At 35.8% G+C, this 17,007-nt stretch overlaps 1 protein-coding gene across 1 annotated transcript; it reads right to left on the bottom strand.

The window, feature by feature from the left end:
- Window positions 1-2,585: 2,585 nt before the first annotated feature.
- LOC109244599 (transcription factor MYB59-like) lies at window positions 2,586-5,150 on the bottom strand. Its single transcript, XM_019411715.1, has 3 exons — window positions 4,917-5,150; window positions 3,711-3,954; window positions 2,586-3,296 (listed from the first exon to the last, which is right to left on the bottom strand). Exons 1-3 carry the CDS (start codon window positions 5,096-5,098, stop codon window positions 2,787-2,789), a joined length of 936 nt encoding a protein of 311 aa, XP_019267260.1. The 5' UTR covers window positions 5,099-5,150; the 3' UTR covers window positions 2,586-2,786.
- Between the last annotated feature and the right edge of the window lie 11,857 nt (window positions 5,151-17,007).

Below are 17,007 nucleotides of genomic sequence, written 5' to 3'. Positions count from 1 at the left end.
TTGTTTTTCAATTTAAAGCATTCAGAAGTAATGTTACCTTTCTTATGACAGTATTTGCACATGATTTCTGTATCTGGATTTTGACCTTAATTTAGATCTCTCACTACTTGAATCCTTCTTATTGGATCTACCTCTTATGAACAAGCCTTCCTCTTGGTTCCCACTAGTTTCCCTAGTGATATCTCTATCTATTTGTTCTTTTTATTTCAAAATAGATTTGATATCTTTATAAGATATATTATCATTTTCATAAAGCATAGTATCTCTTGTATGTTTAAACGACTGAGTTAAGGAGACAAGCCATAACACAGCTTGATCCTCATATTTGGTTTCAGCATCTATGTTACTTAAATCCATAAGAAGCGAATTAAAAGTATCAAGATGTGTAAGTGTAGAGGTACCATCAGTCATACGAAAAATGTAGGGTTTTTTTCTTTAAGTAAAGCCTGTTTTCTACTGTTCTTTTCATATATAGAATTTTCACCTTTTCCCATATGCCTTTGGTTGAGCATTTTGTAGCAACTTCATGCAAAATCTCATTTGAGAGATTTAAAATAATACCTGCTTTTGCCTTTTTGTCACTGACGGCAAACTCCCCGTCCCTCATTTTATCCGGCTTCTTCTCCTTTCCTTGCAGTGCCACATCTAATCCATCCTGAATTAGGATAGCTTTTATCTTTAATTGCCGCATTTCAAAGTTTGCACTTTGATCAAATTTCTCAACATAAGTCTTTGTTAGAGTCATATTGACTGCTGAAATACAACCCAATTAGATCCGGCTTTGATACCAATTTGTTAGGATCGGGAAGCTGGGTAGCGCGGAATGTATCCAAACAATATTATAATAACAATAACAAATACAATGCAAGTTAATAATAACAAGTAAAGCATATAAAAAAGACACAAATTTAACGTGGTTCGGTCAAAGTGACCTACGTCCACAAGCAGAGAGGAGCAAATTCACTATAGCAACAAAAGTACAAAAGAGCATACAAAATTAGAGTAAATACCCTAATTAATACCAAATACCTTCGGAGAGATTAACCTCACAAGACCACTCCAAAGAAAGGGGATCACACAAGTATTTCCCAACACTCAACTCTCTTACAAATAACTCTCAATAAAGGAGGAGAAGAAGAAATAAGAAATGAAGACTCAAGTCTTGTTGGTATGTTTAAAATGAACTAATGGTCTTTCCTTTTATAGGCAAAAAAACCTTGGCCTCCAAGCTGTAAAAGAAAAGATACAACTTGTGCGAATGATATCCACCACACAATGCACTATTTTTGGGTCCCAAAGAATATTGCCAACAAGTTCTACTTTGCAAATAGGCTTATGCTTATATGAGATGGACATTAGCCAAAATATTGGCCATATTACAAAATAACACTTACATTCATGGAATAAGATCTATATGCCACTACCAATTGGAGGACCGAATGTTATTGATATATATTCATGGAATAAAACTGCATTATGTAAGCTTCTATGAGCTATAAAAATGCAAAGAAGGACACCCTGTGGATTTAATGGATCCACAGCTTCTACATCAAGGATCAGAATTTTATGACTATGAGCACTCCTAAACAGGCTTGTTGGCTTGTTAGGAAAATATTTGACACTAGGGACTGGTTAATCCGAAAGGACTCCTCTGCTGATTTGAACAAATATTATAGGCAGGGTTAGTTTAGCATCAAGAAGTTGTATGTTGCAGTAATTTTTCAATCCAGAAGAGTCCCTGGAAAAAGACTTACTATCGGATCAAAAGCATTGCCAAGGCACCAACTCATCCTTTGGCTGGCTTTGCATCGAAGGTTAGCCACGGTAGATCGACTAAGGAACTGGGGGATCTCAGTAATAAGTGACTGTGTGCTATGTGGGAAAAATACCGAGGAGACAATGGAGCATCTCATGTTTGAATGTGATTACTCCAGAACTATTTAGGCAACATTACTATACTGGATGGGTAAAAGTCCATATTAGGAACTGGGATGAGGAGATTGAATGGCTAAAGAAGAGGGCTACTAGCAGAGTTCGAGCTAACATACTAGTCTTTATGTTTGCAATTGTTGTCTACCGTACCTGGGCAGAGAGAAACCAACGGAGATTCAAGGAAAGATGATTCATGCACTCAGAGGATTAAACGCATTGCACTGGAATTACACATCAGAGGGCAAGATGAATTCAAATGGCAAAAAGACTTATACTTGGTTAAATAAAAATTTTCTAAAAAAAAAAAATAACACTTGCATTAAATATATTGTTAAGGATGGGATGAATAATTTATAGTTACCAAAATAGTACTGAGATCTAAAGTCCCAAGGCAGCTCGTGGAAAGTCAAATGATTTATGAAATGCTTGCAGTGATATAATTAGCTTTACCATGTGACTAAATCATTGATTCAACAATTGTAACTAACAGCTTATCCAGTATATGCATTGACCAACAATTGGTAAAAACCGAACTCGTATTCGTATTAGGGCCCAATTACAGTAGGATTCACGCCGAAAAGTCCCATTGGGGTAAAGTACTCTCTAATATGGGGTAAAGTACTCTCTAATAAAAACGACTTCATATTCAAGATTCGAAAATCTTCCATCAAGCCATCAGAGAACACAAATCTACCAGATGAAAACTGTTAGAAGCAGTTAAGCACTAGGTCAAATTGTCTGTTACAAAGAATAGCTACAATGGCAAATATTCATGTCACATAGAACATTACACATCTGTCCAACAAGCTAGTAAGAATGTCCTTCTTCCTGTCTGAAATAGACTAATCACTACATCACCAATTGAATGGGCTTGGCAGTGGATCGATATGATCAAACATATCCATAGGGAAGTCATCGATGAAACTATCTGGTGTAAGGGGGACGTCGATTTCTCTCTTCACAGTAATAATCTCAGTGCTTCTCTCTGGTCCTGAACATGATGCTGGTACAAAAGGGACTTGCACATTTCCTATGTCTGAAGCACTGAGCTGCTCGAAAAAATCTAAGAAGTCAGATTCCTCAAGTTTCATGGGTAATATTTGATCTTCCAGCGGGTGAAGAAAGTCAGTTTGCAGCGGAATCTCAGGAAAGGGGAGTGGAATCTGTGACCCGAACCAGGTTCCCTTCTCATTAGGAATGAACTCAGGTTGAAGCGGATCTGGCTCGAAAATAAGTGAAGTTGAATTCACTAACTCTGGCCATTGGACCATGTTGATTGTATCAGAGTTATTCATATAGGATGATGGGCAATACTGGGACATGGACAAAGACCTTTCCTCTTCCAATGAGCTCAATTTTGGTCCCTGAAAATTCAATAAAAAAGAAAGAGATAATCCAATCCACAAGCTGAAAATGACAAATTGTGGGGATAACTATTCATTGAAAAGGCATAAACATAGAACCTCATTGGCTGGTTAAGAGTAAGACAACTACAATTAGAGCTTTTTACTTATCTTAACAATGTTTCTTTCTATCTGAGAAGTTTTGACTAAACTGTCACAGACTGACCACAAGTGAGGAAGCTGAGAGATACAATGTCCATGAAGTTTTCAAATGCCCATTTTACCAGATCTTGAGAAAAATACCAGTCAAAAATGTCTCAATGTCTCAGCTAAACCGATATAACAGAAGATTCATTTAAATAAGTCCGGTAAAATTTGACTACACTGGAGAATAAACCAGAGAGCAGTATAGGGATGAGAAGAATATTGAATTACCTCTACTGAGGGAAGTTTTTGAAGAGTAGGAGGTTCCCTGTTGTTACTCTTCTGGGGCTTACTAGGCTGTGGTACTGAGGTCCGCATAATTCTAGCCAATTTCTTCTGCCGGCTACTCCAAAAATTCTTGACATCATTGTCAGTTCGTCCAGGCAAATATGTAGCAATTCTAGCCCATTTGTTCCCAAATTGTGCCTGAAGTTCAATCACAGTCCTTTCTTCCTCTGCTGAAAACTTCACTCCACTACTCATTCAAAAGAAAAGAAAATGAATAATTAACAAAAGAGGTATCACCTTCATTTCATCAAATACATTTCCAGTTTGACAGAAGCAGATGCTAACAATAAGCATATGATCAAACATCTGATACGCATTGCAACATCATCAGTGCTATAGCAGCAAATCTCACATTTTGAATTCTCCATCCAAGTTCAACAATTTAAGCGAATTTACAAGAAGAAGAGAGTAAAAAGCAAACGACATATCTTCATAAAGAAATATAGTAAAAACAACAAAAAAAATTCCAGTTTGACAGAAACACAATGCTAACACGAAGCATATAAACAAACATCTGATACGCATAGCAGATTCATCAGTGCTATAGCAGCAAATCTCACCTTTTGAATTCTCCATCAAATGTCAACAATTTAATGGAATTTACAGGAAGAGCAGAGTAAAAAAGCAAATTGCATAACTTCACAAAATATTACAGTAAAAACAACAAATCCCACCATGCAAAATACTTGAACACAATTTCCACAAAGTCTCAGCAAATTGTTAAATTCTATGAAAAATAGAAGCAGAAAAAGAAACAATTTTTTTTGGCAATTATAGTAAGATAAAAATAGCAGAACAAAGAACGCATAACCAAAAACCCTTTTTACAAGCAATGCATTAAGTAATTCCAACAAATTCCAAACCCCAACAATGGGAACCCCACGATGAAAATGCTTCAACATAGAACTGAAACTCCACAAAATCAAAGCAAAATTGCAACTTTAACAACAAAAAAGTAAAGAAGAGAAAAACTAAAAAACCCTTCACCAAAAACTCAATTTTGCAAGCAATGCAACAAGAAATTCCCACTATTTCCCAACCCAACAAAGAAAATGCCACAATGAAAATACTTCACTCAAAGCAGAAATTTCTCAACCCAAAAAATGCCGACGATAGAAAGCAATACTGTGGAATGAAAGAAGTACTAACTTTTTCAAGTTGGGGCGAAGTTTATTGACCCAACGAAGACGACAAGACTTGCCAGTACGCTGTAAAAGGCCTTTGGATCGAATGGAGCTCCAATCTCTTGGCCCATATTTTTTCACATGCTTTCTCAACACTTCATCTTCTTCCGCTTTCCACGGCCCTTTCTTTATCATCGAATCACTCATTGAAATCTTTCGTTATCAATTGTCAGACTACTTACAATTGTTCGATCTTTTGTTCGATGCACATTCAAAGTTTTGATTTTGTGGTTCAATTCTGGGTTTTTGTTTACTTATTAGTAATGTGTTTGTGGGTAGTGACAGTTAAGGCGGTTATAGGCACTATCTTCCCACCATTTAGCCCTGTTCCCGTATTTTTCTGTCCAGTTCAAATATGGGGTTCAAATTACTTTAATGCCCATTATTTCATCATTGCATTGTGTACATAAACACTTGATGAGACCATGGGCTTTTTGGGAATTTTACGCTTTATTGGATAGGTTTCCTCTTTTTTTTTGGCTAAAAGATCGGTTTCCTGAGTATAGACTAAAAACTCTAACGTAAGGTTGGATGAATTTATATTATTATAGCTATAAGGTTGGATGAATTTATTTTGAGGGGATTTATTTTGTTATGATGATGCCATCAGACTACGTTATAAGTTTTTTGTTATATGTGTTGCAAGATGGTTTGGCTACTTGGTGTTTTGTTATAAGCTTGCATATTATTGTTGATGTTACTAAACGATTGGTTAAGGCTTTGTTTAGCGAGTCACACTCACTCACGACTCTCTAACTTTAAGTTGTAAATAATATTACGGAAAACCCAAAATTAAATGTGTAAAATAAAGGCAAAATGCATAGTTTACCCATCGACCTTGCAGTGAAATTCTCGTTACACACTTCTCATTCACGGAAAACTTTTGACATACTTAACTTTTTAAAAGTGTGTCTAAGACACTCCACTTTTGTGCTTGACCAATTTTTCAGATAACGTGAAGGTGATGCCCTAATAGGGTTGTGACACGTGTCATTGACTTTAAAAAGAAAAAAAAATTAGAAATTACAATTAAACCTCATCTTCTTTATCTTCTCATTTTCTATCTTAAGCACCATCGTTGCCGCCACCATGGTTGTTTGTGAGAAAGTTTTCAACGACACCAAAATTCAACCACACTATCTAAACAACTAGCCGAAAATAATCAAGCAACAATTGCGTTTAACAACCCAATAATCAACCAGACCTAATTGAATTTTCAAGCTTTTTTTTATTTATATCCCAACAATGGTGGATTCTAGATTTTTTTTTCACCGAATCTTCAATACTACTGTTAAAGCATTTAAATCTATCACAAATAAATAATTTTCACAATATTTAGACAATAAACTAACAAAATCGCTCAATTTTAGATTTGAAATTTTATAATAAACCAACAAAAATCGCTTAATTTTAGATCTGAAATTTTATACTCTTTCAATAATTCTATGTGGGGAAGAAGAAGAGGGGGAGGGTGGTTTGAGGAAGAAGAGCAGAGGGAGGGGAATGGGTTCCTGTGGGGAGGGGATGTTGGAATTTGGACTTACGTTAATTGGTTATAGCCTGAAAGGATAGTGACGTGGCCCAAGTGGTGGATAAATAAAAGGCATAATATTAAATATTGTGTGTGTGTGGATAAGTGAGGCCCAAAAAACTATTGGCATGTGATGGGTAGGCACTCTTTATAAATAGAGGCCAACCCCCCTTTCCCTAGCTATTAGAAAACCTAGCGTATTCTTCCTCTTGAATACGTGGTAACGGTAGACATCCCATCAGTCAAGTTCTCCGGGCTGTGAGAGCGCGTAGCTAGTGGATTGTGGAAGTTGGTCTCAGACTTAATCGCCGTTTGCTGTCGTTGCTGAATACATGCAGTTTAACGGTACGCTTCCTTAGACTCTAACTCTAAATTGATTGTGTAATTGTGTCTTAATCTCTGCTATAATTACGAATTAATTATCTTACAGTTGGTATCAGAGCCACCATAATTAGGGATTAAGATCAATGAATTAATCTTGAGTTTCATAGTATATAGTCTGTTATGATTTTCGAACGGTGGCGAAAATTATTTCGTTGAAAGACTGTTTTGGGTAAACTTCTTTAACGTCGGCTACGATAGTGTCGTGTCATATTGCTTTCTGCAGAATAGGTTTAACCATGTAATTGAAATTACAATAACTAATTACTATTAGAAAAAAAAAATTGATGTGGGCTGAAGGAGGCTGCGGCGGCTTAACAGAATGGGCGAAGCGTTTGTTATCAAATCTACTTTGATTTTGATTATATTACCTCTCTGATTGGATCTTTCTTGTTCCATCAGCTTCGTGCTAATTGATAAACGTAAAATAGTATTTTATTGATCATTAAATATGCTTGGAAGTCTTATTGAAGTTTATCGTCAGAGGATGGAATTAAACATGACACTAGCATAGATCTATTTTAATTCACATGTATATTATATTAGTTAAATAAGAATTTATGATTAATAAATAGTTTCCACCAAAGTGGTCTATTTATTTGGAGTCATTGGAAATTCTTAGAACTTTATGCATGTGAAAAATATTATATGTGGATTGGGATTTAGGATTAATAAATAGTTTTCACCAAAGTGGTCTATTTATTTGAGTCATTAAAATATTCTCAATGCACCATGTCTAAATTATCCCTTACAAGTGTACATTAGTATTGGAGGTTTACCTTTGATACTAGTGATGCTAAATTAATTTATGAGATAAGACATTACATTTCAACCCAAAGGACGAAGCTTAATATCTTGGATTCTCATGTATATATATACAATAAATAAGGATAATTTGATGTAAGAGGAGGTTTTGTGTCTCTTACCCAAAGGAAGGACACAATTTATGCCTTGCGCTTTTGGATAACAGGGGGAGGTTTTGTATCTCTTGCCTAAAGGTGAGGATGCAATGAATGCCTTGGACTCCTTGACTTTTAAAAGGGGAGACAGTTGCATCTTCTACCCAAAGGAGGGGTGTGATGGATGTCTTTGACTCTTTTGATCTATATATTCTAGCCCATAATTTTATCTAATTTTTGTGTTGTTTGCTTATACAGCTGTTAGCAACATGACTACTCAGTTGAATTCCATTGAAACTTTGACTAGTGGCAACTACAAGAAGTGGAAACAGGATGTTGAAATAGTGTTAGGTTTGATGCACCTGGACTTTGCATTGACTGAACAGAAACCTGCTGAACCTACAACTACTAGTACTGCTGATGAAAAGGCTAAGTATGAAAAATGGATGAAGGCTAACAAATTGAGTCTTATGATCATGAAGAGATCCATTTCTGATCACATAAAAGGTGCAATTAAGGATAATGGAAATGCAAAAAATTTCTTGAGTGCCATTGGACAGAAATTCCTAGAATCTAATAAAGCTGAGATACGTAGCCTAATTGATTCCTTGTCTACCATAAAGTATGACCTTGTAGGTAGTGTCCGTGATCACATTATAAAATTGGTTAACATTGCTACCAACTGAACAATTTAGGTGTAACCATTACCGATGATTTTCTTGTTCACCAATCTCTAAGGTCCCTTCCTGAGCAGTTTAACCAACTTAAGACAACCTATAATGCACAAAAGGATAAGTGGAGTGTTGATGAGCTTATTACTGTTTGTGTGGTAGAGGAAGGGAGGATCCAAAAGGAGAAAGTTGAGGGTGTAGTGAACTTTGTTAGTTCGTCTAGATCAGCTGATTATCCCTCTTATAAAAGAAAAGGTGGACCCAAATTTCACAAAAAGAAACATGGTCATTCTCATCATCCAGGTGGTAATAGTGGTCATACTAATAATTAGAATAAAATTCTTAATATAAAATTGTTACTTTTTAAAATAGACTAAAAATGAGATTGTATATGGTAAAATGAAAACATATGTAGCTAATTGACCCTTCCTCCACGTGCTTGAGTTTGCCCTCGTTATTGAACTCGTTTGGATCCGCGTTTTGGGTTAAAAACGACGTAAAGCCAGATGACGTGGATCTCATGCAGATCCAACACCTCAATGAAATACATGGAATCTAAAACCACTTGTGAAAAAAAAATACTAATGTAATCGATCTGATTTATTTTTTTTCGGACTACTATTGACAGTCAGTTATTTGGTTCATTCATGAAATCTAAACTATGGATCTTCCAAAAGCTTCATTTCCGAGATCTAGGTTCAAGGAGCTCAAACAAAGTTGTGATTGACCGGTTCAACATTGTCATAGTAAAATCTTTGGTCCCTTCTCGTGATGAAGACAATGTTCAGTAACAAGGATAGAACTTTACACGTTCTTTAATGATTACCTAAGTTTGATGTGGTATTTATCAAATAGTGTCAATCTAAAGGATTACACGTTTAGGAATCACCTATGTAAGTGTGAAGTGGAAGCCGCTTCAATGAGAATTCTGTAAGGCCAATTCTCTACGCACTTATGAAACCAGGCGGTGTTCAGGGCTGAAACGAACACAACAATGAGAACCAAAAGACGGTTAAGGGTTGGTTGTGTGACATATGGTTGTCTAGGTATACACTAAAGTTCGACGGTTCAAAGATATCAAATCTACCGATTGACCGAGTATATCCGACATATGTTCACTACTGAAAGTTCAAAGGGAAACCTACTTATCCAGATGCGATTAATCCTTACTTGCAAATCACACAGCTTTCATCTGTGATCATTCTTGTTACAGCCATTCCCATTCATGTAGGGGATTGTTGGACTTTAAAGGCATTGAGCTTCAAAGACTTTAAGCGTTGGGCTTTAAAGTATAAGAGTGTGAATTGGAAATGGTGGGAAATAAAATGGAGGGAAATGAAAATTTAAATAAAGTGAGCTTTTGACTTGCACTTTGTCCCTCATTGGTGAGGAACAACGACATTTGTGTGCTTATATATAGAATCACTTCTTAAAGCTCTTAAAAGGAGTTGAAGAGAATGAACCCTCGCGCCGTCGTCGTCGCTCGCTCAGCTCGGCTTCGGCTTCGGCTTCGGCTTTGGCTTCGGATTTGGGTTTGTCAAATGATCGATCGATAAGATTATTTTTTAGACAAAATTTATTTAATTAATTATTTAATAATTAATTAAATGCTAGATCACTGCTGAAGATTCAGAAGGATAGTCTGGCTGCGGTCCTGGCGTAACCGCGGTAGGACCGCGCCAGAACCCTGCTGCAGATTCAGAGGGCCACTCTGGCCGCGGTCCTGGCGTAACCGCGGCAGGCTGCGTAAACTTCTGAAAAGGCACCTTTTCCAGAACAAACATCACACCTCTTCCAATAATTGCCTATAAATTCTGAGGCATGGCTTCGTTTTTAACACACCAATAACATCACAGAACTTCCTTCTTTCTGAAAATACTGCATTCTAATTCGCAGTCTCTCTCTCTCAAATTCGTAAGTGTGATTTGCTCCGTTCTTTAAGTTCGTTGGTATCCTGCAGTTTGTATTGCCACTGTTGCAGGAAGGTTTATTCCGTTTTATCCTGGGAGGATTTATTCCATTACCTTGGCAACGTGTGAGGGGGTTAAAATTCCTTAAGGACGCACAAGCAAATTGTGGACACGGAATATTTCTTAATCTTTACTGTTTTTCCAATTTCTTTTATTCTTCTAACAGTTTTTCTGATTTTGTGTTTTAACACAGTAGCAACAACAGACAGTACTTCATCAATTCCTCAGCTAGATTCTGCAGTAACTTTGCGGCCATTGTCCCCAGAGTTCTCATCAAATGGAATGGAGTGGATGGAAGAAGATCATATCAGGTCAATGGAGCAACTTTCTAGCCTCAACTCAGTGGAACCACTTCCAGATTTCTTCTGGACAAAACCCATTGACAATTTTCAGACAGAAGAACCCTTTGATCATTTTTGGTCCGAACCATTCGACAATTTCTGGACACAACCTTTCTTTTAATTCTTTCATACCTCAGCGACAACCTCAAGAAGGTTTTGATACTCCACGAGTTCCAGTTTTTGAAAGAACAACGAGGACGACATGCATGTGCATGCTGAATGAACATATCAAAGCTTTTAATTTGTTATTTTGAACATAAAATATTTGTTTATCTTATAGGAGGGAGACATAAAACCTAACCTCCACACACACACACACAAAAAAAAAAAAAAAAAAAAAAAAAAAAAAAAAAAAAAAGAAGATGAATTGTGTTATGAAATATTATTTTGTTGTGGATGTCTATAACTCCTAAAGAAGCTACTCCCACTATTCTTCTCCATTATGTAGATAACTCCCACTACTTCTCACAATTATAGTTGTAACTCCCATACCTCCATAATCTCCCCATGATCTTCCTCCATGATCTCAAATGTTTAATGTCATGTTTATGGCATCCTTTTGTACGCCTCTATGTAATCCTATAAATAGAGGGTTTTGGCATCACATTGTATACACTTGAATACATAGAAGAAATAAGATTCTCTCCTCTCTTCCTCTCTACATTGTTATCTATTTTATTGTTCTATATTGTTACTTTGAGCTAAGTTTCATAACAAATTGAACATTCCCAATTCTGAAAAATACGAGTGCAATTGTTCTAAATTGTGATACGAGATAGACAATGACGCTTTCACATGAGAACTTGTAACATACGCACGATAGTTTCTACTTTCTAACATAAGGGCATGTATAACTAAAAATTTAAAGTTAGAATAAATTCTTAATATAAAGATTGTTACTTTTTAAAATAGACTAAAAATGAGATTGTATATGGTAAAATGAAACATATGTAGCTAATTGACCCTTCCTCCACGTGCTTGAGTTTGCCCTCGTTATTGAACTCGTTTGGATCCGCGTTTTGGGTTAAAAACGACCGTAAAGCCAGATGACGTGGATCTCATGCAGATCCAACACCTCAATGAAATACATGGAATCTAAAACCACTTGTGAAAAAAAAAATACTAATGTAATCGATCTGATTTATTTTTTTTCGGACTACTATTGACAGTCAGTTATTTGGTTCATTCATGAAATCTAAACTATGGATCTTCCAAAAGCTTCATGTTGGAATTTGGACTTACGTTAATTGGTTAAAGCCTGAAAGGATAGTGACGTAGTCCAAGTGGTGGAATAATAAAAGGCCTAATATTAAATATTGTGTGTGTGGATAAGTGAGGCCCAAAAAACTATTGGCCTGTGATGGGTAGGCACTCTTTATAAATAGAGGCCAACCCCCCTTTCCCTAGCTATTAGAAAACCCTAGCGTATTCTTCCTCTTGAATACGTGGTAAGGTAGACATCCCATCAGTCAAGTTCTCCGGGCTGTGAGAGCGCGTAGCTAGTGGATTGTGGAAGTTGGTCTCAGGCTTAATCGCCGTTTGCTGTCGTTGCTGAATACATGGAGTTTAACGGTACGCTTCCTTAGACTCTAACTCTAGATTGATTGTGTAATTATGTCTTAATCTCTGCTATTGTTACGAATTAATTATCTTACAGTTGGTATCAGAGTCACCATAATTAGGGATTAAGATCAATAAATTAATCTTGAGTTTCATAGTATATAGTCAGTTATGATTTTCGAACGGTGGCGAAAATTATTTCGTTGAAAGACTGTTTGGGTAAACTTCTTTAACGTCGGCTACGATAGTGTCGTGTCATATTGCTTTCTGCAGAATGGGTTTAACCATGTAATTGAAATTACAATAACTAATTACTATTAGAAAAAAAAAAAAAAAAAAGTTTGATGTGAGCCGAAGGAGGCTGCGGCGGCTTAACAGAATGGGCAAAGCGTTTGTTATCAAAACTACTTTGATTTTGATTATATTACCTCTCTGATTGGCTTTTTATACTATTTTTGGTAAAAGAATATAAAGATTCTTTTGTTGATTTTTTATTTTTTGGTGATTATCCATAAATAAGTAAGGCAATAAATTGATGTAGCCAAATTACCCGTAGCCCTCTAGGAATTAAAGATGGCAGTTATATCCTTTAATTATAGTGGTGGTTACCTTTCAAAATCAATATTTCTTGCTTTCCAAGTTTGTGGCAGTGATTAATTCCTTTTAAGAATTTTCTTTTCCTTTTTTTTTCCTATTACAACGGAAATTGGTTGTTGGATCTTTCTTGTCCATCAGCTTCGTGCTAATTGATAAACGTAAAATAGTATTTTATTGATCATTAAATATGCTTGGAAGTCTTATTGAAGTTTAACGTTAGAGGGTGGAATTAAACATGACACTAGCATAGATGAATTACATGGGCTCTATTTTAATTCACATGTATATTATATTAGTTAAGTAAGAATTTATGATTAATAAATAGTTTCCACTAAAATGGTCTATTTATTTGGAGTCATTGAAAATTCTTAGAACTTTATGCATGTGAAAAATATTATATGTGGATTGGGATTTAGGATTAATAAATAGTTTTCACCAAAGTGGTCTATTTATTTGAGTCATTGAAATATTCTCAATGCACCATGTCTAAATTATCCCTTACAAGTTTACATTAGTATTGGAGGTTTACCTTTAATACTAGTGATGCTAAATTAATTTATGAGATAAGACATTACATTTCAACCCAAAGGACGAAGCTTAATATCTTGGATTCTCATGTATATATATACAAGAAATAAGAATAATTTGATGTAAGAGGAGGTTTTGTGTCTCTTACCCAAAGGAAGGACACAATTTATGCCTTGCGCTTTTGGATAACAGGGGGAGGTTTTGTATCTCTTGCCTAAAGGTGAGGATGCAATGAATTCCTTGGACTCCTTGACTTTTAAAAGGGGAGGCAGTTGCATCTTCTACCCAAAGGAGGGGTGTGATGGATGTCTTTGACTCTTTTGATCTATATATTCTAGCCATAATTATTATTTAATTTTTGTGTTGTTTGCTTATACAGCTGTTAGCAACATGACTACTCAGTTGAATTCCATTAAAACTTTGACTAGTGGCAACTACAAGAAGTGGAAACAGGATGTTGAAATAGTGTTAGGTTTGATGGACCTGGACTTTGCATTGACTGAACAGAAACCTGCTGAACCTACAACTACTAGTACTGCGGATGAAAAGGCTAAGTATGAAAAATGGATGAAGGCTAACAAATTCAGTCTTATGATCATGAAGAGATCCATTTCTGATCACATAAAAGGTGCAATTAAGGATAATGGGAATGCAAAAGATTTCTTGAGTGCCATTGGACAGAAATTCCTAGAATCTGATAAAGCTGAGATAGGTAGCCTAATTGATTCCTTGTCTACCATAAAGTATGACCTTGTAGGTAGTGTCCGTGATCACATTATGAAATTGGTTAACATTGCTACCAAACTGAACAATTTAGGTGTAACCATTACCGATGATTTTCTTGTTCACCAATCTCTAAGGTCCCTTCCTGAGCAGTTTAACCAACTTATGACAACCTATAATGCACAAAAGGATAAGTGGAGTGTTGATGAGCTTATTACTGTTTGTGTGGTAAAGGAAGGGAGGATCCAAAAGGAGAAAGTTGAGGGTGTAGTGAACTTTGTTAGTTCGTCTAGATCAGCTGATTATCCCTCTTATAAAAGAAAAGGTGGACCCAAATTTCACAAAAAGAAACATGGTCATTCTCATCATCCAGGTGGTAATAGTGGTCATACTAATAAGCCTGGTGTTAATCAAGGTCAGTCTCATAATTCTCTTGGTCCTCAAGCTGTAATTAAGAAAGAAATCAAGTGCTGGGATTGCAAACAAGTAGGTCATAAGAAAGCTGGTTGTCCTCTGAAAAAGAAATCAGGTAATCTTTTGGCTTTTGTCTGCTTTGAAACTAGTCTTGTTCATGTTCCTTTAAATTCCTGGTGGTTGGATAGTGGTGCAACTGTTCATGTAACCAATGACTTGCAGGATCTAGTAAGCAGACGGAAGCCAAAAGAGGATGAAGCCAGTGTTGTTGTGGGCAATGGACTCAAAGCAAAAGTAGAGTTTATAGGGATATCTATTTTACCTTTTAAGAATAATTCTAGTATTCGTTTAGAAAATACTGTTTTTGTACCGTCTATGAGATGGAAATTAGTTTCGGTTTCCCTTTTGGACAAAGCTAGTTATTCATTTCAACAAAATAATGGTATTATTAAAATTTTCTATGATTCACATGTTGTAGCTGATGCCTTTTTAAGTGATGGTCTATATCGCTTGAATGTATTGAATGAAACTTTTTCTGCAATGTATGTTGAAAATATTGCCCACAAAAGATCTGCTATGAGAAACGTCTTACCTATTATGGCATAGGCGTCTTGGTCATATTTCTAAAGAAAGAATTGAACGATTGGTAAAGGAAAATATTTTACCTGTTCTTGATCCAAAAGATTTTGAAACTTGTGTGGATTGTGTTAAGGGTAAAATGACCAAGGTTAAGAGAAAGGGTTCCACTAGGAGCTCTGAACTCTTAGAAATAATTCATACTGATATTAGTGGACCTTATGTACCTACTTTGACCAATCATAAGTATTTTATTACCTTTATTGATGATTTTTCAAGGTACTGTTATATATATCTTTTAAAAGAAAAATCTGAAGCACTTGATAAGTTTAAAATTTACAAGACTGAAGTTGAAAAACAGCTTGGGAAGTCCATTAAGATAGTGAGGTCTGACCGTGGTGGTGAGTACTATGGAAAATATGATGAGTCTGGTCAATGTATGGGGCCTTTTGCTTTATTTTTGCAAGAATGTGGGATAGTAGCACAATATACCATGCCAGGTACTCCTGAGCAGAATGGTGTGGCTGAAAGACGAAATCGTACTCTCATGGAAATAGTGAGAAGTATGATGTCAAGGACTAGCCTACCTGAGTCTCTTTGGGGTGAAGCCTTAAAAACAGCTAGCTATATCCTGAATAGAGTTCCTACAAAATCTGTCTTGAAAACTCCCTTTGAACTATGGACAACCCGAAAACCTAGCTNTAACTAAGTTTTTCATGAAACAAGAATATGGTGTTTGTGTGCGTTTTTTGAATTACATGTATATGTGGTTTTCTGAAAAACTGCACTGCTGTTTTGTGAATTAACTGTGCAAAATTTTTGGATTATTCTTGTAATCATGAGATATCTGTTTTCTTATTGATATTTGATTGAGATTATCTGAATTTTTTTGGGTAAACCCTAGAAAAACGCAAAACCTGATTTTGACTGAATAGCCGGTATTTTCGGAGGTTAGCGAACTTGACGGACTCCGATTGATCTGAAATTTGGTGGGTCCATTGGAAACGACGTGGTGAGAAAAATTCACTGCTATAGCAGTGAATCATGGTGTTTTTCGGCGTTTTGAGGTCGTTTGGACTGTGTTTTGGACGTTTTTCTATTTTCTGGAAATTATTTCTTAATAATTTTAATTCCTTTTTAATTCAATGGTGGTGGGGATGACTCCCCATGGTCCCCATGATTAAATACTAGTCATATAATAGCTATTTTACCTTTTAAGAATAATTCTAGTATTTCGTTTAGAAAATACTGTTTTTGTACCGTCTATGAGACGGAAATTAGTTTCGGTTTCCCTTTTGGACAAAGCTGGTTATTCATTTCAACAAAATAATGGTATTATTAAAATTTCCTATGATTCACATGTTGTTGCTGATGCTTTTTTAAGTGATGGTCTATATCGCTTGAATATATTGAATGAAACTTTTTCTGCAATGCATGTTGAAAATATTGCCCACAAAAGGTCTGCTATGAGTAAAACGTCTTACCTATTATGGCATAGGCGTCTTGGTCATATTTCTAAAGAAAGAATTGAACGATTGGTAAAGGAAAATATTTTACCTGTTCTTGTTCCAAAAGATTTTGAAACTTGTGTGGATTGTGTTAAGGGTAAAATGACCAAGGTTAAGAGAAAGGGTTCCACTAGGAGCTCCGAACTCTTAGAAATAATTCCCAGGTAAAAATCTATCTATATAGAATAACAAAGGCAAAAGCATGTTAGGCTGACAAGTGGAATACCTACAATTCTAACACATGTCCAAAATTAGGACAACTCTCCAAGATAGTTGGATTTTCAAATTCAAACTACAAATCAACAAATAAATAAATTTATTTATTAGAAAACTTCCATTCCTCCACGTTTTTTCCCA

Source organism: Nicotiana attenuata, unplaced genomic scaffold, assembly GCF_001879085.1.
Source record: "Nicotiana attenuata strain UT unplaced genomic scaffold, NIATTr2, whole genome shotgun sequence".
NCBI lineage: Eukaryota > Viridiplantae > Streptophyta > Magnoliopsida > Solanales > Solanaceae > Nicotiana > Nicotiana attenuata.
Note: the sequence above shows the minus strand (reverse complement) of the source record. Positions and strands in the feature narration are given on the sequence as shown.